The sequence below is a fragment of the Pleurodeles waltl genome, chromosome 4_2 (genome assembly GCF_031143425.1).
Source record: "Pleurodeles waltl isolate 20211129_DDA chromosome 4_2, aPleWal1.hap1.20221129, whole genome shotgun sequence".
Taxonomy (NCBI): domain Eukaryota; kingdom Metazoa; phylum Chordata; class Amphibia; order Caudata; family Salamandridae; genus Pleurodeles; species Pleurodeles waltl.
The window spans coordinates 687,973,414-687,997,085 of NC_090443.1; the positions used below are offsets into that span (position 1 = coordinate 687,973,414).

General features: G+C 41.9%; 1 protein-coding gene across 1 annotated transcript in view; it reads left to right on the top strand.

Moving 5' to 3' along the window:
- MCOLN2 (mucolipin TRP cation channel 2) overlaps positions 1-23,672 on the top strand; it is a 278,993-nt gene that overhangs the window by 61,031 nt on the left and 194,290 nt on the right. The window contains exons 2-3 of the mRNA XM_069232279.1: positions 7,616-7,778; positions 18,455-18,628. Of these exons, the coding sequence (XP_069088380.1) occupies positions 7,616-7,778; positions 18,455-18,628 (337 nt within the window). The remainder of the gene's footprint in view (positions 1-7,615; positions 7,779-18,454; positions 18,629-23,672) is intronic.

Genomic DNA, 23,672 nt, shown 5'->3' on the forward strand with positions numbered 1-23,672 from the left:
TGCTAGAAGCTGTACCTATCATTAAGATGTCCCGTAGGCATGACACTGCTAGAAGCTGCAGGTATTATTTAGGTGTCCCATTGGGCAGTGCATATTTGGAGCCTGTGGTTTCTGGTGGAGGGCACCAGCACTTATTTTTTGGGGGGCCGTCGCTTTTTTTTTCGGCATCAGGCATTTACTGCGAGCAAACGACACCTATGAGAAAGATGGAAAAGAATACAAAGGGAGAAAACAGAAAGCTGTAAGAGTGAGTTGAAGGGGCAGGAAGTGGCTTTAAAGAGGCCAGAGATGACTTTAGGATTGCGCTGCTTCAATATTCTGTGATTGCACATTTAACTGCAGCAGCAGCATGTTTCAGAGGAGAGTTTTGGGCACTGGCACGCTTTTATTTACAAATTAAGCACTGCCTATGGGCACAACATTGCTAGAAACTGTAGGTGTGCAGCCTTGTATTTTAGGCATGACACTGCTAGATGCTGTAGGTTTGCAGCCGTGCACCTTCAGCATAACACTGCTAGAAGGTGTGCATCTTAGGCATAACACTGCAAGTAGGTATGCAACTGTTCATTTTAGGCATAACACTCCTAGAAGGTGTAAGTGTGCAACTGTGTATCTTAGGCATGACTGCTAGAAGCTGTAGGTATCATTAAGGTGCCCCATAGGCATGACATTTCTAGAAGCTGTTAGTGTCATTATTATGCCCTGTGAGCATGACACTGCTTGAAGCTGTAGGTATCATGAAGATGCCCCGAAGGCATGACACTGCTAGAAGCTGTAGGTATCATTAAATTGCCCTGTAAGCATGGCACTGATAGACGCCGTAGGTGTGCAACCGTGCCCCTTAGGCATGACACTGCTAGGAGCTGTGGGTATCATTAAGATGCCTCGTAAGCATGAATCTGTAGGTATAGTTAAGTTGCCCCTTAGGCATGAGCGGCTTGCTGTAATAAAAAGGAGCGGGGTGGTACACGCATGGGTGGGGTGCTGGGGGAAATTAATAAAAAAATTAAAAAAAAGTACCTGTTCCACCGCCACCACTGCGCTGCTCCTCTTCTCTGCAGACCCGCTGCAGGCACAGGCTCCCAGCCTGCCCTGCGGCCAATCCTGACACTGCTCAGAGCAGCATTAGGATTGGCTAGGAGCGCCCAGCCATGGTGCTCCCAGGCAGACTGTGATCCTGTGCCTGCTCTCTCGAATGCGGCAACACCGTTCTGGGCCAGAGAGCCTACTGTGCATGTATGTTTGGCCGGGCCGAGTCGGCCAGCCAAACATACATGTGCAGCGAGGGGAAGTGCTGTGCACTCCCCCCTCCGTGCATGTCACAGCTTGTGGCCCCGCCCCTTCTACCAAAAAGCGATAAGAAGCTGGCAGGTGCAAGGGGGGGGGGGGGGGGGAAGAGGCTCCTCCGCCCTACTGGAGGAGTTGCGCCTACCGTTAGGCATAATGCTGATAGAAGTTGTAGGTTTCATTAAGCTGCATTAAGCTGTGGCGAGGATGAGGGGAGTGCACTGTGCACTCCCCTCAGAGCAAATTTGTGTTTGGCCGCCCGTCTCGGGCCGGCCAAACACACATGCGCAGTAGGGTGTCCCCATCCTGGCACTGTGTTGCCGGCCTAGAGAGAGCCAGCACAGGCCCACATGCTGTCTGGGAAGCTCTCGCTGAGTGTTCCCAGCCAATTGTGACGCTGCTCTGAGCCAGGTCAGGATTGGCTGCGGGGCAGGCTGGGAGCCTGTGCCTGCATTAGAGGATGGAGGAGCGGAGCAGTGCGGCGTTAAGGTAAGGCTTTTAAATTTTTTTAATTTTATTTCACCGCTGCTACTCGCTGTGCCGCCCCGACACTTTTCCTTCTTACAAGCCACCACTGCAAAGCTCCATGAAACTACAACAGTCTGTGCCACTTCATGTGGTTTGTACCATCCCGCCTTTTCATGTATCCTTGCTTAAAAACACAAGGCATTAAACAAAATCCGATTGCATGGGGTTACATTCTTGCATTGAAACACAATCACGTTACAAATGCCCTTTTGCTGTCATAAAAGCTATTTCCCTGTGTAATGATATTGTGATGCAGTCTGTGAGACCGTAAACAAGTTGTCTCTTGTCAATTTCACTGAACTGTGGTAGTTTGTGAAAGTGCATTTGCTGTAAGTAATAGTGTTAATGGCTCGCAGTTCTGTGTCATGTCATTCCTTACTGGGAACCATGTTTTATGCTTCAGTATTGTCATTAGGGCTTTTGGTGTTATCTTACAACGTGAGGCCACGGTCTAAGTGGTTTGTAAGTGTCAACAGATCCCCGAGATGGCTATATAGGACCATATAAAATGTTATCCGTTACGTATTCCTTATATTACATGATGCTTAGAGTTTGGTAGCTTTAAAAATGTTTTTTTTTTTTTTTATCAAACAGGCCAATGTTTATTAAAAGGAAGTGTCAGTCTACTCAGTAACCAGCCAAATAAGTCAAAATCTCAGCTATTTGTACCCACTGGACTGCGAAATACTTCGTAATCTCTGCTGTTCAGCCGTCCCTAGACTAAATCGTACAAATTATGTATAATTTGCTGAAAGGGCTCAAAGTGTGTGAAGGAGGTCTTTATTTAGCCGATCGTTAAAAAAAAAAAAAGGGCTGTTATTGCGGTGACCATCTTGTAACGGCGATGGAACATGCGTGAAGCATTTGAAAGTAAGTGCATATACAAATGCACAATAGTTTGTAAAAAGGTAAGTGCATGAATTGAGCTGAGCTGTTAACCCTTAAATAATGTAAAATCAATTTTGAATAAAACCATTTGTTATTTTAATATAACAATAAGACATGTAGTAACAGAAGCTTCAAGATATGGCACACAGATATTTTGCGCTTCAGTCTGGAAATATTTGTCTCTCAGCAAAAAAATACTGATGCTTTAAAATCATAATATTACATCAATCTTTTAGTCACACATGAGAATACATTGTTTTCTTAATGTTCATGGTGCTCCTTTATGATTTTTCAGTGCTGCGCTCTTTTTGTGCTGCTTATGGAAGGCCCTGTGCTAACTTTAGGCTTCTGTTTAAGTGACTGCTTAGTATTTCAAATCTGGCTGCACATCAGCAGGCCCAAACAGCAGCAAACTGACAATGCAAGACAGTAGGTGGTATTTGGGTTCCAGAGGGAGACATACAGCAGGTAATTGGGGTTTGGGGTCACTGAGGTAAATTGAGTGAGACACTGTGATGGGATTTCTGTGAAATCTGGAAGTGAAAGCAGGAGACAAGTAAGTAATGCATCTGGGGAATTCACAGGAGTAGTTCACTCTGGTGCCTTTGAATAAACACACTTTTCATATTATTCACCCAGCATAGCAGGTTTAGTGTATTTATGCTTATTGGTCCCCTGTTTTGAGTGGTCCCTTCAGCCATGCTGACATTTTAGTCACCTTTTTTGATGCATCTTGAGAATGGTAGTTTTGATTTTTAACATGTTGAGCAATTTAAGTGGGCATGCTTGTCTCTACTGGGCCCTCATTTCTGTACTTGACCGTACTCTCAGCAAAAGAAACCTGGAAGTCAAAAACATCTGTGTGACTGGCTTGAAGGGTATGCCTGACTTGTCGTTGTGGAGGGAGTACTGGGAAGGAAGCAGTAGGAGGAGGAGGAGGATGATGATGAAAAGTAGGAGAATAAGGGCCAAGAGGTGGACCACTAGGAGGGCTAGGGCGACCAAAGGCACGAGGATCAGGACAATACGAGCTGGGTGTAAGTAGACTTAATCTATGAGGAGCAAGGTTACCAATGCCAAAGGGGACCCGGAACAAACGGATGAGGAGGAACCGGACAATGAAAAACAGCACTAAGTGAGAGAAGGATCAGGAAAATCTGCAGGATATGGAACATGGGGATCTGGACCCAGTGGACAACCTGGAAAACCGAAAAATGAGTGTTGACACAGATTCTTAACGGACCAAGCCCTATATCTCTACCTTTACCACGCACAAAAAGTTGCCATATTTGAGTTGAAGGTGTATGTCAAATGTACTGAAATGGCTGAGATGTAGTATATAAAATTCCATTTACTGCAAGAACAGCTTGGATTGTACGTTCCTGCTGTGCTACTGTGTCCAACTTGAAATAAGCTGAAGTAAATGGACAATAGGATAGCACCATATGTGTGTTGCACTATTGTTCCCAGTATTGAAAAAGAACAAAACTTAGGATTGTTCTAAATGCAATCTCTTCAAGGTTTTGCAATACAACACACTAGAATGTTACAGGTGTAACTTTGGAAAGTCGTGCATTAATAATTTAAATCTCATCGTTTAAACAGTCTAGGACAGTAGTAGTTTGTAAATATGGCAAATTTGCCTTGAGTTATAAACTTTGTCATTTGAAGTAAATAAAATTGAGGCCAAACATCAACTTGTCAATTTCTGGTAAATAAACTAGGGTTGTCCTGTTTTCCTCCAGTTAAAAGGGTCCCCCCCCCCCCCCCCCAAACAGGTTTCCATCTTCATGAATAAAATTTAATATTTTGCTTGTCTTTTACTGAAAATGTACTAAAATATACACAATTGTTTAAAATGTTTTATTAACACATGCCAGGTATATCCTGTATTTTCCTGAGTTACCTCTCCATGTACAAGTCCTTGCTGTAAGGTTCTCAGGTGTCTTGTGAAATGGACGTTGATGCTTATTGCCATAATATACCACTGGTATTCCACATATGCAGATTATTGACGTGTCCCCACTCTTACCATACTATACTAAGTGCATTGGGTCACAATGGATGTGAATGCCTTCTTTCTGTGCCCTTGGGGCCCTATATAGAAGGGGGTGCAGAGGAGTGTGTAGCTCTTTCCTTGCTGTAGTGCAGATTACTGCATCTCTTGTTGTGTGCTTGGAGAATCAAAAAGGCGTTCTCCCATTTGCAATGGGGCATGGCCTTTGCCTCTATGCTGTATTACAGGCGCAGAGGCAAAGGACCTGTTAGGAGGTGCCCACATAGTTGTGGTGGAAAGTCAGTTCATTGCCCGAAGGCACTGATTAGAATGGGATAAGGCGATCCCAGGTGCTCTCAGGCATCCCTGGCAGACTAGTGCAGTTCTCAATCACTCACTCCACCTGCCTGCAGGGTAATCTCTCATTGGCATCAATTCACCAAAATTCCAGAGAGTCTCAGAAGTTACATCACAAACCTTTCACCTCAGTGACATTAAAGGGAGCATGTCATATGTCCTTTGATCTTAAGTCTCAGGAAGGGATACTGTGTGACCTTGATCCTTGACCTTGATAACATCAACATCAAAATAATTGTTCACTGAAGACTAGTGTATTCATTAAATTTAAAATGTATTTATAAAATACAGGAAGATTCATAAAACTGATTTTTTTTATAAAAGTATCATTCCGCAGACTTTTATTGAAAATGAACTGTTACTGGCTTGATTAACTCCTCATTGTGAACAAGTTTCGCCTAATTATCACTACCAATGAACTATCGGACTTGTGAAGCACAGAGGTGACTGTTTCGTTCAAACACATCTTTAGTTGTGGCCTAGAGACAACTTTAGCTGTTTCACCACAATCATGTGGTGGAAAAAAACAAACTAAAACAGGACTATTATATACATACATAGTGGGGCTTTGGTCAGCTATCCATTAGGCTCTGGAGCAACCATTCACAGTTTGCTTTCTTCATCTGCAGTGTGCAACGTTCAGCAATTGGTCCGCCCACTTCATCCATAGGCTGCCTTGCGTTGTGAGTGGTGACTTTTTGTCTGATCATATATGCACATCCACATATCAAGAAGTGCACTTCAGTGGCAGGGATTTGGGGAGGGCAATACTTTACTCTTCCAGTGTCTTTTTTTATTTTCCTTTCCATTATATATATTTTTATATTCAGTCACCTTGTGTATTTAAACTGTCTTCGGGGTACCATAATTCAGAGCCAATAGTACTGCTTCTTTGCACCAGTAAGAATCATATTTTCTTTTGACATACATTAAGATTTTAAATGGTTTCTATACCTGTTCTAATTTTACTTGCCTTGAAGAAGGACCCACATGGTTTTATTAAAATTGTGTGCATTTTTTTCTTTCTTTTTAATGGAACCACATTGCAGCTGTGACCCACAGCAAACCATAATTGATGTCCATGGGGTTTCAATCCCCTCCTCCTCAATTTAACGACACATGGTGGCTGCCACCTGCACAGTGAAGGGTGTAATGGTGGTTTCAAGGAGCCGTTATGGCGTAATGCACTGTTTTCAGGCTTCCGGTTTGCCTTGGGTGCCACACTTTTGTTTTGGTGTGTCAATATATGCCTAGAGGACAGACTTGGGTGCACTGTGGTACCGATATGGACAGTTCCCCGTATTCATAATACAGCAGCAGGTGTCCCCACAGCAAAGTCAAAACCTTGATGTGCTCCAGAATCCACCTTCACAAGCCGCTCAAAGATCTAGTATATACAGGATGCAACAGATCATTGTCATGTTGTTCCTCATGCACCTCCTTAGACCAATCAATACAATAACGTATTGTGGGAGTCTTCTTTATACCAGTCTCCCCTATTATGTGTTCCTGGCAGCTCACCATTGCTCTGGTATTCCCAGCGACATATTAGTTATGCATCTATTTACAACCAACAATACCATACATATGTACATGTACACATACTCACATATTGCATGCATACACACTTGATTACCCACACCTTATGTATTTTACATATTATTGCATCCCAGATTGACAATCCTCTATGTTCCTCCCGCTGTCTAAATAGATAGGCTTTTGGCATTCAAAGCGTGCAGGTTATGTTTTGTTCTGACTTTAACAGAACTGGCTGAAAAACAGGGCCAGTCACCATGTTTCTTAAAGTAAGCAGCTTGATTAGAAACCCTTTGAGCCCCTAGGATCTTATTCATTAGGTCTGTGTGAGTGGAATCATTGTTTACTGGCCACACTTCCCAAGAGCCTGAGCTTTTATTATTTTTCTGGAGTGGTTTCTGGAATAAAGCGCTCTGACCTTGTGGGAGCAGTGAAGGTCAGTACAGTCCCCAACCGTTTGACAGAACCAGACTGCTGTATGGCACTGACAAATACAATGTGCTTAGACATGCATTATGTTACAAAAAGGTTTATCTTTTAGCCTGTCAACACTTAGTGGGGGATGTAGCTGTGTGGCGCTACTTCTAGCATTCTGCAGGAGGTCATCCATCTTGTCCATGAATCTCTAGGCTATTCTGCTAGTACCTGGCTCCATATGTCCACATAGATGAGATGCCTTGTCTGTCCTCTTTACATTTCAGTATCTTTTGCCTGGTCTCAACTAATTCCCCAAGGAAGGCTTAAGGGAAGACGTGAAAATACCTTGGTATTGTAAACCTTTTTCTATTCAAGACAAAAAAGACCAAATGAAATACATTCCTTGCTGTGTTTGCCTAACATTTACGTGCTTTCATTTCAGAAATATTGCCAAAATATCTTGCACTATTTATTAGTGGAATTCTATCATTGAATGAATTTTGTTCCCCATTAAAATCAATAGATGTACAATCTATACTCTGATAACCTGTCTATAGCTTTGTGTTACATAGCCAAGATGCGTTTTGATGATATGTTCTTTGTTAGATCTAGAATGGCTGACCTGGATTCTGAAAAAGAGGAAGAGGATTCTTTAAGGAAGGATCTGATGTTTTACTTTATGAATCCATGCGAAAAGTACAGAGCTAGATGTCAAATACCCTGGAAGCTTGGTTTGCAGATTTTAAAGATAGTTATGGTTACTACACAGGTACATTATTTTACTTATTTTTTTTCGTTACAAACCTTACTGAATCTTTTACCATTTGAAAGTCAATTACTGCAATCCCTTAAACTTGCCTATTATTTGATCCCATTGTGGACTGTTGTTTATTGAATAGGGCAAATATTTCTGTGGGGTCTGTGTTGGTTTCTCTTCATAGAAAAATTTGAAAATTGTTAATCTACTATAGCTTATTCTTTGCATTCTCATTAATCAGCTTTTTATAAATCCCATCTCCTAGATACATGGGTAATATGGGGGCTTTAATTTCTATCGCCACTGAAATGAAGCCTGCAAACCTCTTTTGGAACGTTGTAAAGTTTGTCATATCTTGTTTTTCCTGGTGTGTTTGTCAGGTGAAAGGTACAATGTGATTGTAATAAGCAAACCACCTCATCTGCCCCTTAGCTAAAGTAAAAGATGAACTGGATTTCCCAGTGTGACCGCATTTGCAGCCTTTTTTCATTTATACTTGGAACTTATTTGATACCTGTGTGTTCAAATATTTGATGCTTCACATTTATGAGAATTACTATTGTATTCTAGTTTCTAGTTAAAATAGACTGATACAGATTTAAATATTAACGTTTCACATGGGAAACAGTTACTTTTGGTGTATTTACATAGTGTGGTCTAGGACAGAGGGGCAGCAAATCCCCTTTTATAGCACACCAACAGATATTGGCAAATGTGAATCCAGGGAGGACACCATTTGGTAGTTTACGAAAGCAGAGGAACAGGAGGGGGGAGGATATGCAAGTGGAGGATGTTTTTTCAAAATATGTCTTTTTATCAAAATATACTAATCTACGATCAGTTATGTAAGTATTACAACTTTCTCATTGGAAGAGAACAGTGATATGAAAAATTTCAAGGCTTGAGAGGAATCAATTGAATGTTAAAAGAGCTAATTACATTCCTGTAAACATAAAGCTTTGCTTAAGAGCATTTTGTAGGTACTAATTAAACATTGAGCCTAATATGTCAGAACGGTAGATGTAAAATTCGTATCTCAACTTTGGCAGGTAACATTGAATTATTGAAACTTGTTGAGCATGGGCTGCTACCGTTAGGGGCCTCTTGCTTCAAAGAGAGGATCAGACTGAGCCAGTGAAAAGCTATAGAAGTTGGAGTAGCCGTATTTTAATATGTTTAATGAGAGATAGGCGGTTATCAAGTGTCAAAGCTTTGCAGGGGTGGGGGAAGGGAGAGAATTCCAGCATTTTGCATTAGGAAAGCAAAATGACCACCCAGGTAAGCAAATTTGATGAGAGGGAGTGAGAAGAACAGCAGAAGAGGAGGACATGAGTGAGAAGTATTGTAGGGCTGAAATGTGTTCCTGAGGCATAGGGGGGGGTCAACATTGTAAAGGATCTGAAGGTGGAAGCAAAATGCTTTAAATATGAAGGTTTTGTGGCTGGTAGTCCGATGATGAGGGTGCAAGGCAGAAGTCCTAAGACATGGTGGGGAGCCGCTTTTGAACAGTTTGAATACAGGATAAAATAAGGGATTGAAAAGTGTTTCTTGTTAATGTCGGAAAAAAAGGAATGTTGCCTGGAGCTTTCAGAGGTAATATCAACAAGGATGTAGCATGGCAAATATGCCTGGAAAAGGAGAGCAGTCCAACTCAAATCTTAGGTTCTTTGTGAAGGTGACTGGAAATAGCATAGAGCCAAGCTTAGTGGGCCACGAAGGCGATGACTGCACATTAAATTTTTTCAACGTTCTGGATGCAATACAAAAGAGAATTCCACAATCATTTTAAAAAGTTCTGCACACAGGGGAGCACATAAAACATTTGGTTTTAACCACTTTAGAATAGCAATTGGTAACCTGTGGTCTGGGGACCCCTAGAGGTCTGCAATGCCTTTTCAGGGGATCCGCATCTGCTTAGAAAATTAAATACTAACAATTGTTAAAGTGTATAGAAATGAAAAAGCAAAAAATATAAGACTGAAAGATTTAAAACGTTCCAAAATGTGAAGAAAGTTGAAATTGGAGGCTAAAAATTAAGCTACAGTCCTCAGCTTGATTCATGGGAACAGTACAAGTGCGTCAAACAGAATACAGTATGGACAATGGATAGCCTCTGCTGAACTTAGAAAAGCATCAACCATCCCACTAAAATGAAAATTGTTATTTTGATATTTATCTGTTATTTATTCAAAATCTAATAATTTGTGTATTTGTTTAATGCATGTTTGCATCTTGTGTTTATTATTTTGTGCTTCAGTCATTGAAATTGCTTAAGCAGGGCTTCCAGCAATGACTCAGTGGGGGTCCCTGGATTCCAGTAATGATTCATTGTGGGTTCCTAGATGCCAGAAATGATTAATAGATCCTCCAGTTAAGTCAAAAGGTTGGGAATCACTGCTCTAGAGCTAAAGAAAAGACATCAAATATTTATTGCTGATAATATGTCATTCTGCCCCCATGGAAGGAAACTGTTCCACCACACAAAAAATTTAACTCCCCACAAACAAAATGTAGAGGTACCCCGTAATACTGCTTTACCACTGACACCCACCCACACTTTTCCATGTCACCTGGTGGCTGATAAGTACTTAACCCAATACAGGACAGCAGCACCCTTGCCTAATGCTACTGGGCTCACAAAATGTGATTTCAGGGGCCCCCAGACACATTGGCTGTATCAAGAGCTGCCTTGCTGCAGATTTAGGGAAATATGATGAGGTGTTCTGTGGAGTAGATAATTTAGGAGAAGAAATGCAGGCGTAGGGGTGTCACCTACTTTAAATACTGTGTGTACTGGGGACCTCTGTGATACCAAGAGGGCACCTTGAGTCTGAGGAAGACCAAGTAGGGGTATTACTGTGTGGAGCCTTTTGCCATTCACTCCAAACAACGCTGCCTGATTACTCTGCCAATAAGGCTTGGGAACTGCATAAGAGCATTTGAGAAAGAAAATAGGCAATAAATCAGGCAGGAACAAAACTAAGGGTGTAGTGAAGCAATCACTCTCTTAACACATTGTGCAGCAGGGGCCGTTAGGAAGTGGTGTAGAAGAGAAAAATTGCTTAGAACAAATGTCCATTTGATAACCTGAGTGGGTGCAACTGATGTAGGACGCTGTGCTCCTCCATAACAACACAGAGTTGCTGAACTGGCTGCATGGATAGCTGGCAGCAGCATCACAGAAGTACCAGGCATGTTTAATGTTGGCAGCAGCTTGGTACAGTGGGTGGGAGCCCTACCTGTGCTCTGAATTAGGCAGTGCAATGATGCAAAAGCCAGTGAGCCGTCAGTAAATCTGTCTCTGCATTTTACGTTTGTGCTGCAGTCACAATAAGGAACTTCTCCTTCCCTCCTCACCAAAGGCATACTTTTAAGTCAATAGTACAATGTTATTAGACCTGACATCCTTGGGGTGGTCTTCCCCCCCAAACATTTTGGCTTCTCCCCCATTTTCTGAAATTTATTTTTTGTTGGCATTAGGTCTGTGCACTTTACTATTGCCAACCAGTGCTAAAGTGCTTATGTAGTCTCTTTAAACCATGCCAAAATTGCCCTACACCTGATTGGCCCTTTTAATTTACTTGTAAATCACTAGAAAAGCTATACTACATACACCCAGTGCCTGTAAATCTTATGCTACTAGTGGACTAGCAGCACTTATTGTGCCACCCAGGTTAGTAGCTCTTTAAAACATGTCTCAGGCGTGCCATTGCAGACTGTAGTGCAACTATAAATTGCCAGTTCAACCTGGCAAAAATAAACCTTTTCCCAGGCCCATGCCTTCCTTTTTAATACATGTATGTCATCCCTAGTGTAGGTCATAAAAACCCATAGAGCAGGATGCATTCTATTTAAAACGTAGCACGTGTTTTAACATTTTGCATGCCCTGGTAGTTTGAAACCTCCTAATTGCCTGCTACCAGAGGTCCGCCTGGGCTGCAAAAGGACTACCCTGCTGCTTGAGGTCTTCCTTGCTGAAAAAGAACTGGACCCTAGCGGACAGGCTACCTGAGTGATTCCTAGGGTCAGTTGTCTGACTTGTTCTGAGCTACAGTGCCACAACAAGCTGCAGAGGCCTCCCTGAAACTGCCCAGCTGACCTGCTCCACTGGAACTGCCTGGATGTACAGCTGGATCTGCCAAAGCCCTGCTGGGCTCTGCTGGAGTGGGTTCCTGATCCTAAAGAGGTGCCTCGCCAGGTCCTGTCCCTTGGCTGGCATCAGAGAAAACTCCCGGCCTAACTGTATGTTTCACCAAATCTGGTGCGAAGTGATGCAAAGTCTTGCAAAGCCTGAAAGCTTCATCTGAACTAGCACTGAGTGATCCAGAGCCTCACAGCACAACCTCATTGCACGGCCTCATTGAATCTGACACAGGACTACACACTGCATTGCAAAGCAATGTGCACAGACCTCACACCAAAGACATAAGGTACAACTCTGTCTGCCAAACTTGGCCCTGTACCCAGCCTGTGCTCCATCATCGTCAGCCTTGATTTGTCCCAGTCCAGTGTGACCAGATACCCACAATTAGCACCATCTGATTTTTGGCGTTATTTTTATTTAAACATTTAAAATTCTGTATCTCTGGTTCTACTGACTGATTTTTGTTTTTGTATTTTTGTTGTTCTGCTCTCATTTTAGTTAGAACATTTTTCAATTTTTCTATAAAGTGGTTTTGGATTTTTCTTGTGTTGTTTTTGCTTTATCACTGTTTGTAACCTGCATAAAAGTTAACACATTGCTTGTATGTTAAGCTTTACTGCTATGTGCCAAACCACCAAGGTGTTAAGGACAAGTGTATTTTGGTTAAGAAAAGTACAAAGCATTATATTGAAATATTTTCTCTGTATTAGTGGAGCTTAACTTAAAACAGATATCATCTTCAGACATAAAAAGATGCAGCAAGTCATCTGATTGGTATTAACATGTATTCACCTCCGTCCTGATTGACAGCAGATTATTTTTTTATTTTTTTTTATTTTTTTTAAAGGATTTGTTATTGATAAAGAGCCTGGAAGATTTGCTGGTAAGAATGCATCAAGCAGACCATAGAAGAACAAAGAAAATAAATCTAAATTGTTTTAAAGATATTTTTTTTTTTTTTTTTTTTTTTTTTTTACTGCCGAGGCAAACTAAATTATGATACCTGTATCTAGTGATAAAGATTTAGTCTTTAAGTTGCTTGATAATTCAGTTCCTCGAACGAATCTGCCCCTCATAGGTATATGCATAAGGTAGCAGTAATGATTCTGATAGCCTCTGAGGGCTAACAGACATAAGGGCTTACAGACATAAGGGCATAACGACAGCCAGCTATTGTAAATGTCCTGGTGTCTAAATTGGAAGATCCAGCCTTTATAGAATTCTTTACAGGCCAGTACAACTTGTTCGTAAGTCTAGAATGACAGAAGACTTCCAGTTGGCAAATCGTGTTCCTTTTGCCATGCCTGCATCTCAAACAGGGCTTCCTTGTAGTGATTGGTTCAAGACATGATTGATGTTCTGATCAGTCTAAATAAAATCTCAACTTTACATGACATGTTAATTGTAGGTCTTTTCTGCTTGTATAAAGACAACCTATTTTACTCTGCACCAACAGAGTGAGATTAAAATATTTTTACAAATGTTCTATCATTAAGCCCAATTTATGAACACTGGTGATATGAATGATGGCTCCGCCTAGGTTGGTCTTGCATAATTAAGAGTCTTGCCATGTTATGCTCTTGGTGTTAAATGATACATGTTCATGCTAAAATAAAATACTATTAAGTTAAGAGTACTTGCAGAAACCTGATTGTATACGGTATAGTGTCTAGTTGTACAGTGGACAGTGTGCTATATATTTTTTTTTTTCCAATAAAAGGTAGATTGAAGGCAGATTAAATGGAATCAGAGACGACTTGCATCAGAATTGAAATATTACAGTGTACCAAGGTTAACATTGAGTATTGGCTTGAGGCTTGGGAAAGGTTTGCTAGTTAAATGATCATGGATATACATTATTATTATATTGTATTATATTTTTTATATATACACACACCATACTAAGTTTGCTCAAGGAAACAGACATAATTAGACATAAGGAAACAATAATGAAGTAATGGCCAGTTAGCCTAAAGTCATTATTTTGTGTTGCAGTGAGTAAAATCAATGATGCTGATATTTAAAACCCAGTTAGAGATGGGAGTATAAGCAAACATGAGCATTGTCTTGAAAAAGATTATTACAGTGAAAAAGAAATAATTAGAGCCAGGCACGTCTCCTCCGCTTAGGTGGAGGAGCCCCTCCCCTTCTCCACCCCCCCCCCCCCCCCCCCCCCAACAACCAGCAGCAGCTGCAAACATTTTACTACAAATATTATGGTTTTGTAGTAAAAGGGGTCGGGCCACAGGCTTTGACGGGGCAGAGGGGGAGTTCTCAGCACTCCCCCTCAGTGCGCATGTATGTTTGGCTGGCCGTCTCGGGCCGGCCAAACACACATGCACACTGGGCTCTCTTCAACCCGGCACTGTGTTGCCGGGCTGGAGGGAGCAGGCACAGGCTCCCAGTCTGCCTGGGAGCGCCCTGACTTGGCACTCCGGCCAATCCGAATGCTGCTGTTATGCTGCCGCCAGCATGACAGTAGTGTTCGGATTGGCTGCAGGGCAGGCTTGGAGCCTGTGCCTGCAGCTGATGCCGAGGATCAGCGCTGTGGTAGCAGCGAGAATAAAGGTAAGTAGGTTTTTGAAAAAAAATTTTTTTTATTCATCCTCACATCTCCCTGCGCTCGCTCCATCCCACCCCTACAAAGCGGTGCGAGCTGCTCCGGATTAGAGCCAACGTAAAATTTTATAGCGAAGTGTAATGGAAGGCTTGCACAAATACTATAAACCTGTTGCATCCTAACTATAAATATCTCTTGAAATGAAAAATAATTTTAAAGAGATAATGGTAGTCAATGGAAAATGTTATCCCGAAAAAAGACACAGTTGAATAGTGGACACTGTTAGGAAGTGGTGGTGAGGCAGGCAAGAACATTAGTTTAGAAACTGTCACTCAGTCTCATTTGCTACGAGTATTTAAAGAGGAACCAGCCCTGTTCCCCAGTGTTACAGACTGGGAGATGAATTATGTTCCGTTTTAGCTGATCTTAGACTAAAGCGTTCACACTGCATACATTTTGTAATTCCATCCATTAATCAAACCATTTACGAGAGAGCTGACACTAATACATATCACTATGTTATGGAATGTGTGTTTTACTTATTACAGTATGTGGCATACAGGACTGGAAGGGATGCCTTTAACTTTTGTTTAATCCCCTGCACAGATTTGCATGACAATTGACATGGTAGACCTTAGATGCATTTGGTAAGTGAGTGCCAAATTTTGTGGAGATCCATATTTGGGATCCAGAGTTAAGGTGAATCCAAAAATGCCTTTTCAAATGAAAGTGTGGCTGAACAAGAACTGCGCAGTGGCAATCACCAATTTGTTAACTAATATGAATTTTAATCATTTTATTATTGGCAAACCGGAGTCTGGCATAACAATTAAAGCTGTCACTGGGCTGAACATAAAAGCATTGGCAAAGCCATTAGGGATGCCCTTTTACAAAGCTGCAGTACTGCGCGGTGTTCCATGTGGTCATCTCAAGTCGGATACAAGTGCTTGAAATGTCTTTCGCAAAGCAGTCCGACACACATACCACATCTGACATGTTTTTAAGAAAAAAATATAATAATCATTGGGTTCTCTAGCTAAAACGGTCTCTGAGCCACACATAGAAACATAGGCCTTCCACTTTTGGATAGTAAGCATGACACATTTTAAGTTTGGGGGAGTATGATAAGTTAGGTGTGGTAGGTAGGTCAGGAATTGAAGTATGCTATTATGGAAGGGTAGGTTAGGAGTAGTAGGTTGGGTATGGTAGGCATGTTAGTTTAGGGACAGTACTTTGGATATGATAGGCTAAGTGTTGTAGGAATGGAAGGTATGGTAGGCTTGTTATGGCAGGTTTGGTAGGTTGATTATGGTACATACTTTAAGTACATATGGTAGGCAAGTTTGTTACATTATGTATAGCACATTGGTATGGTAAGTCAGGTGTGGTAGGTTGGATATGGCAAGACAGTATTTTTGTCTGATATTTATTTGCACAGTTAACGCATGTTCTAGTTTTCTTGTTTACAAGTTATAGCACTGTAGCTGTGAAGCACAAATTTGCTATTGTTAATAGAGAATAATGTTTGGCTTATCTACCACTGCGCTCAAACTGCAGAGTTAAAAAATATAAAAACCTTTACTAAACAGGTTGCATTAGCAGGGTCATATTGTGCCCTCAGTGGAGTGTGTTATGCTATTGAGATAGAAATGTGTGTTTTTTATTAGAGCTTTGGAATGTTGGCAGCTCCATTGGAGACAATGGAATGCTACGGGCTTCTACTGGCGGGTAAAAGCCCAGAGCCTCAACATTCCAATGTTCTTTGTTCACAGCAACAGCTATGAACAAAGGCCTCCCGAAGCTTGAGGGGATTTCAGTCCCCTCAGGCTCTGTGAGGCCTTTGTTTCATTTATTGGAACATTCAGCCCTCTAGTGGCAGAATGTTCTAATAGCCCTATAGCCCTTCATAGCTGGGCTATACTAGCAGTTTAAGTCCTGCTCCCTTGTTAAAGGCCCTTGCCTCGACCTTTAATGCAGGAGTGAATGGAGGAAAGGGTCTTTAACGCAGAAGCGGGCCTTTAATGGCCGATATAGCCCACTTTGGTGGGCTCTAAGGCTATAGTAGACACTATTGACAAAGGGTCCGTATCTGTGTTGCATCTTTAAGAAAGTCTGCCTACACAGCTTTACCTTATGGAAGGCTGTAAATCAGTTAGCATGTTATCATGGTAGCAAAATAAAACCAAATGAATGCTCAAAAGCGATTAGTGAATAGCAAAGGGACAATTTTTTTATAACCGATGTAGGCATTTAAATAGCATACTGTGAAGCCATTAATCAGTGAGTCATGCCAAACAAGTAAGAACAGTAAAGAACACAAACTGGATCTGTATTACAAGCCCTGTGATGTATTTGCAGGTTAATGAAAGGACTACTTGATTCAGTCGCTAGAATATAACGGGAACACTCATGTGACCACGTAACCCTTTTCACGGTTCCATGGCCTGGCGGACAGCCACTTTGGACAATTGGCATACCATTAAATGCACATGAAAACCAATGGTTGAAGAGGGCTGACCCAAAGACCACTCTCTATACTTCCTTTTGCTTAGTGATGAATTGATATCCGCTCTCACAACAGACCAGTAAAGCTGTCTGTAGCAACACCTAACAAATGTGGGTACCAAGCAGTCCACACTAGAACCCCAAAGAATGGTGAAGTATTGAAGAATCTAAGAGAGAAAATAGCATGATGGAGGAAACCCACTCATTCTAAAAAGATCCCTGAACATAGTTGTTTGCGGTACCATCAATACCGCATGGACCTGACTAGGGAGCTGACATTAAGAGCTTTCTGAATTCCTTTTGCATTTATTGAACCATCTGGCCCACAGAAAAAAAACTGAATGTAAAGGCTTACAGAGGAAGCACCTTAAGAGGTTGAAGGGTCTGTAACTGTAATGCTAATGGATTTAAATAGATGAGAATGCACCAGGCTGGAGCCATGATAAGGGTCTGCAGTGCAAAAGGCAGTGCTTCAGCTGACCTATACAGTCCTTAGCCCACCACTGGTAATTGTTAACCGAATTACGTGGGAGGCTCACCCACACCCACAAAAGCATAAAACGAAAAGGCAAGAGGATCTACCCTCTGTTGAAATGTTAAAGGTTTGCCCTTTAGTCATTGACCGACATTCACAGTGAATTCAAGGTAAGTCGTGAATTATTCTCATTAGAAATGCATTCATGGCAGCAGTCTAATCTTTGTTTCCACCCACTAACTACCACCAATAGACAATGTAATTTATGATTTATGTTTTCTGCTTAAACTATTTTGACCTCCATTCACAGATACGTTGACTGTTTATTCCTAGTTAAAATGCTCTTAATTTCTTGCCCAAGCACTTGTGCATTTTGTTGTTCAGATTTCAATAAAAAACACAATTTGGCACACTAGCAATCATTTTGAGAAACCTAACAAGTCACTAGTCCTTTCTAGAAGGCAGAGTTTAAAAAAAAAAAACCTTCAAAAAAAAACCTTCAGAAAAAAACCTCAAACGTTCACTCTCATACAGAAGGGAGTTGTGCCACCAGTGTGCTTGTGTTTGCAGGGTGGTGGGAGAAACCTTTTCAGCAGATTTTAATCCTAAATAAAAAAAGTCTGTATGTATTCTATTCTAGTTCTGTTATAGTTCGGTCTAGGAATTTTTTGGCACTGTGGATTAGCTAGCTAGGCAGACCAGGGCACAAAGAGCCATGCCTTTCAGAGCCTTCCTAAACTTTAGAGAGTCCAACTGATCATGAAGGTTTACTAGAACCTCATTCAAATTCTTGGAAATAATAATTTTCAAGCACACAGGACTTTCGAGGGGATGACTGAGTGTTAAAAATCAAATTGCTACAAAAGAAAGACTATTCTGGATTGGTACACCTCATGATTGGCGAAGCAAAGAGCCTTATGTTAGACATGTTAACTGGAGATATTGAAAATTAAAATAAACGACCTGCATTAAATTGTGTGTGTTTTTTTGTTTATTGCTTTTAGCTTGTTCTTTTTGGACTTCGTAACCAGCTGGTCGTGTCCTTCAAAGAGGACAACACAGTGGCTTTTAAGCACTTATTTCTGAAAGGATATAGCGGTATTGATGAAGATGATTACAGCCGCACCGCATATACTCAACAGGATGTGTATGACAGTATATTTTTTGCTATTGACCGGGTAAGTAATTTTTTCGAAAACTGTAAAATTTATTTCATGGGTGGTATTGACTAAATGTCCTATTTGAGTACAGACTTGGGATATATTCCCATTCCAAAATTTAAATTTCTACATTTGTTGCTGGGCATTTAACTTGGGTGATTGTTTTTAATTGCTATGTTAAGTGTTTTATATGTAATTTATTTTGTGGTTTAGACTGAAAATTACAAAGGACACATGTAAATGTTTAGCACGAGAAATAATAAGTTGTATCATAGATTTTGGTGACTGAATGAAAATTTTATATATATAATAATGTGAGTTTGACATGTTGCATCAGTTCTCAAAAGAACAAGATTATGCTTTTCAAGACTTCACAACTACATATGTGCCCTTAGATTGACTGCTCATATTGTTCTCTGTGTGGGGAATAACCTCAAAAGCCAAAGGGGTGGCACTGAGTAGGTAAGTCCACTGGGTGAGCCATTGGGTGATAATCATTTTCCAGAGACTGTAAGGGTACGACTGATGCTTGTGGAGAAAAATGATTGCAAGTAACAGTGCTGATAGCTGGGGATATGGAGGAATCTAACTGATGGTACCGCTTTACAGGGTTTTATGCTGGCATCTACACATCCACCCTGGAGCTCATACTGAAAACTTACAAATAGGAGCACAAACATGCACATGTATTCTTTTGCATTTGTGTAGTTGCTGAAGTGAGAACGCTGATTATTAGTTCACTGACCCAGGAGGTGAGTTTAGTTCATGGGGTTAATTGTCTATCATAAAAAGGTGAGGTATGTTAGGGGTAAAGTATTCCCTCAGCTCATTTTCTTTGTCAAGCCGTCATTTGCATATTTGTGGTTAGTGAGCTCCTCTATATGTTTGAAAAGTGACTTTTCCTAAAATCCCCAGACTACGACCTTAGAATTGTAAGTGAGCTTTATTGGTTAGTTAGTAAAACCATTACAACCAGATAAAATCAGTTAAAACCAGTGCAGTGAGACAGTCTGCAATAAAAGTGAACAATCAATGCATTACAGAACAATTAAGGGCTAAAAGTAGCAAACCCACCTCCAAATACAAGGGTCACGCATTAGGCCCTGCCCTGACTTGCTTGGTAGTGTAATGTCCAGAACTAATTGACGAGCCCTCCGAACATTTGGCCCCCTGGTTCAGAGTCTTAGTTTACCCCTCTCCTGGCCAGACTTGGGCAACTTGTTCTGTTACTGCGTTTTGCCCTTGCTCGTGCATCTCACCAGCGCTCAAAGAGCAATGTTCTTAAAACAAATTGAGGATGCTTCCTGGCATGTACACATCCCTCGGGCCAGGAAGACTGGTTTGATCAGTAACCTTCTCTGGTGGCCTAAAGAAGGGCAGCAGCATAGCAGATATTTCCATGTTTCATGTATACAGTTGCAAAGCCTACAATTCCCTTTACCTTCACTGCCCGTCCAGGCTGGATTGAAATATTTTCTTGGCAGCACTAGCAGTCACATTTACAGTATCTATCTGTGCGTTTCCACGTTTATGCCTTATAGGAGATAAGGGCGCAACTTTCCAACCAGGTAAGAGTCCATCAGGGACTGAACCAGCTCAGAGTTACCTGCTAAAAGTAGGTCTTGCTCCTTTAAGGCCTTCTTTAATTGTGGATTCATTTTTTCTCCAGGCAGTATATGTAACGTACCCAGCTTGTAGAACTGCTTCTTTGATCTGGAGGGACGCCATAGCATTCTTTACTTGATTGGACCAAGGATTGCCTGGAGATTCAAAGATAGATTGTAGATTTAATGAATTTCTGGTCCTGTTATAAAATTTCATCCTGGAAGTTTGACAGTCTAATGATTCAACCACAAGACCCAGTTCTAGCTTTAACCTGGATCGATGTGTGTATCGCAGTTATTGGAATATTTTTCTATATGAACTACGATGGATTTGTTTCAAGGCTGAGTCTAGGGTGCATGGGTAGGAGTGGTGGCCGTACTGCAAGCCTGGGAGGAGTGTCTGCTTCATTACCCTTTGGATTGGGGACGCCGATGTGCGGCATAGTAGCCGATTCAGTAGACCAATCCCATACATGTTTGCCGGCACCTTTCTTTTTAATAGCTCCCACTTGTAAAGCTGGTGAGCTGTTTTCGCTAAACCACACACCAAGTTAGTTGTACTTCTTGTTGTACTGCTTGTCTTGCTCCCAGGCACCAGAATATATTCTCTTTTTGTTCCAGTACCTCCCAAATATTAGGACTTTTGTTTTGTCTTGATTTACCTGGAGAGGGTTAGCCATATTAAATGTATTTAAAGCTTTCAATGCCTGCTTTATGTCCGTTTTGGTGTGATCCATGATCACAAAATCGTCTGCATATTGAATTATTTATAGTTTGGTATTTCCTAATTGGGAGGAACCAGGTAGCCAGACTGCAAAGCTTTCCCTAAGTCAGCTGTGTACAAATTAAACAGCAGGCGGTACAAGACACAGCCCTGCTTTAGGCCACGATTAGTATCGATTTTACGAGTAGCCATGCTAAGCTCGGATTTCACTCAGACCCATGTCCTGGTGTATAATGTGATTCCAGCTCTTAGCAGCATTGGGGGTATACCTCCTGCATCTAGCTTCCTCCATAGGGTTGCCCGGTCAGCACTATCAGATGGCTCACTGTAAACAATGAAACATCAGAAGAGAGGTAGTCTATTCTTTTGGGCAGCTAGATGCCTCATGAAAGATAATGTAAGGATGCTAGCCACGGTTGACGGCCTGGCCCAGGAGCCGGATTGGAAAACTGGCAGGATGTCTTGCTCTCATACCCAGGCCTCTAGCTGCTCCAACAGAACACAGGCATAGGCTTTCGTTTCTACGTCCCGAGCGCAACCAAATGTTAATTTGAGGCCATGTTCTGATTTCCCCCCCCCTTCCACCACCCCCTTTTTGTATATAGGGGCAAAGGATAGACTCTCCAGGCTTCAGGGATGGTTGCTGTTTGAAAAGCAAGGTTGAAAATTGGAGTTGGCAACCTAGCCCAATTGTCAGGGGGCACATTTGAAAAGGCTCGCAGGTAGACCATTGGGGCCAGGGGCCCGATCATGTCTCTGATGCTTGATTAGACTCTGGTTATTGGGACTAAGGTGGAGTTTTGCTTATAGTCCTGTGCCAAGAGCTGGCTGGTCGGCTGGGGGAGCTACAGGTTTTTTCACGTATAGCTCCTATATGTGACTAACTCATGCCGCTTCTGAAATGCCGTTTTCCCTTGATTATTTGCCTTTTTTCAGTTTCTTGACATAGTGCCAGAAGTGTGCTTGGTTTGGATCTTTAAGCAACTGCAAAATGGTAGGCCATTCTTTTTAGTTCCTTTCCTCCTTGTGTTCCCAGACTGTTTTTTTGGTGAGTTGAGTTGATGGCTATATCATACTGGGATGATGTTCTTCTCTCCTAACCAGGTTGTTGGGATTTGGACCTAGTCCTGTTTCCCAACAAGAGAGTTCTGAGGCCTCCGATTCAATTTGCCCACCTCTGAAGGGCTAAAGCTGGATCAGTTGCATTTAATTTGGGCTCCTGTTTGCCTAACCAGATGATGACTGTTACGGTATATTATGGTCTCCCCTTTATTCTTCTTACTAAATTCACATTCTCTTCCCCTGTCAACGTGCCCGTGTGGGTGCCATTAGCCGAAGTTTTTGATGTTGGATTCAACGTGCACTTTAGTGGGTTATGGTCGCTTTCTGATCTTTCTGCAATTTAAAAGTTTTGACGCTGGGCAGCTAGAAGCTCGAAGAGAAAGAAATAATCCATAGTCGATCGACCTTTGCAAGTCGGAGGGAAAGTCTGTTCCTTCTCTTTCACTTCATTTTCTAGCTGTGCTGACGTCAGTTTGTAGGTTGACAAACTCATGTATGGTTGATCCCTCTCTCGTCTGAGTGAAGCTGTCATGTGGTGCCCCCAGGCCTCGAATGTTGAAGTCTCCTACAATCCTATTTTAATAATGAGGATAATTCAGTTTGAGTGACTCGAGGCTGTTGAGCAGCTGTCTGACCGTCATCAGCATGTTTTTTTTTTTTTTTATGCGTTAAGATAACAGTTGACCAGTATCAGGCCAGTAGTTTTCCAATTAAGTTTTTTCAGTTAAGCTCTAATGGAAACTGTTTGGGCTGCCGTGCAGCTAAGAGCCAATATTGTGGCCTGCAAATTGCCAAAGTGGCCTCCAAGTTGCTTAAGTGCTTGATGTAGATACATAAATCCCCCAACAGGTGCCCAAACAGATTTGTTTGTAGTACAGGTGTAAAGGTCTCAAAGAAACCTGGCAAAGTCATAGGGGCAAGAGCCCAAGGACATTGCTTCCCTGCTCATACTGACACTTTTGAGGCCAGTCACATTCCATGAAACTACTGAGAGAGTAGTGTTTAATCTTGGAGGCAAATGTCTATAGTGTCTCTCAGGCTAGAGACCGTGGTTTACAAAGGCCTCTGAAGTGCAGGGGGCCTGAGCTCCAGGGGGCCCCATTATCCTAGTACTCTGGACTGAGAGCTCTTGTGTGAGTCTAGAGGGGAGGGGCACTCCCTGTACTGTGCCGGGCAGCTCCCTCAAGCTTTGTTACACCACTGTAACGTGGTCTCTTGGTTGTGACAATTTTGTGCATCCCCAGCTTCTTGTGTGTATCACTTGAGTTATCAGAGCATACCTCTCTCGAGTTATGCGTGCATACGATTGTTAGGGCATGTGATCCCTCAGCTTCTTCCGAGACCCAGCCTGGTTTTCCTCCACTTGTACCCTTCTGGATGCTCATGGTTGTCTGTCTTATATATGGATTTAAAAGGACACTAGTGAAGGTATATAAAGATCAATATGCCCCGTCCTCAAAGGTGGCTTTTTCTGCCCACAGTGCATCTCTTAGGGCCCCTTTCTTCCATACTGACATGGTAAATTCCCTGTTTGAATTTAAGAATGGTGGATCAAATCTCACCCAGTCAAGGTCATCCGAGGTTATGTGCTATAGTAAGGAAATGTTGCTGAACAGCTGCAGCAGATAACCTCTGAGTGTCCTGGGGGCCTTTTGGAAAGTAACTGGGATGG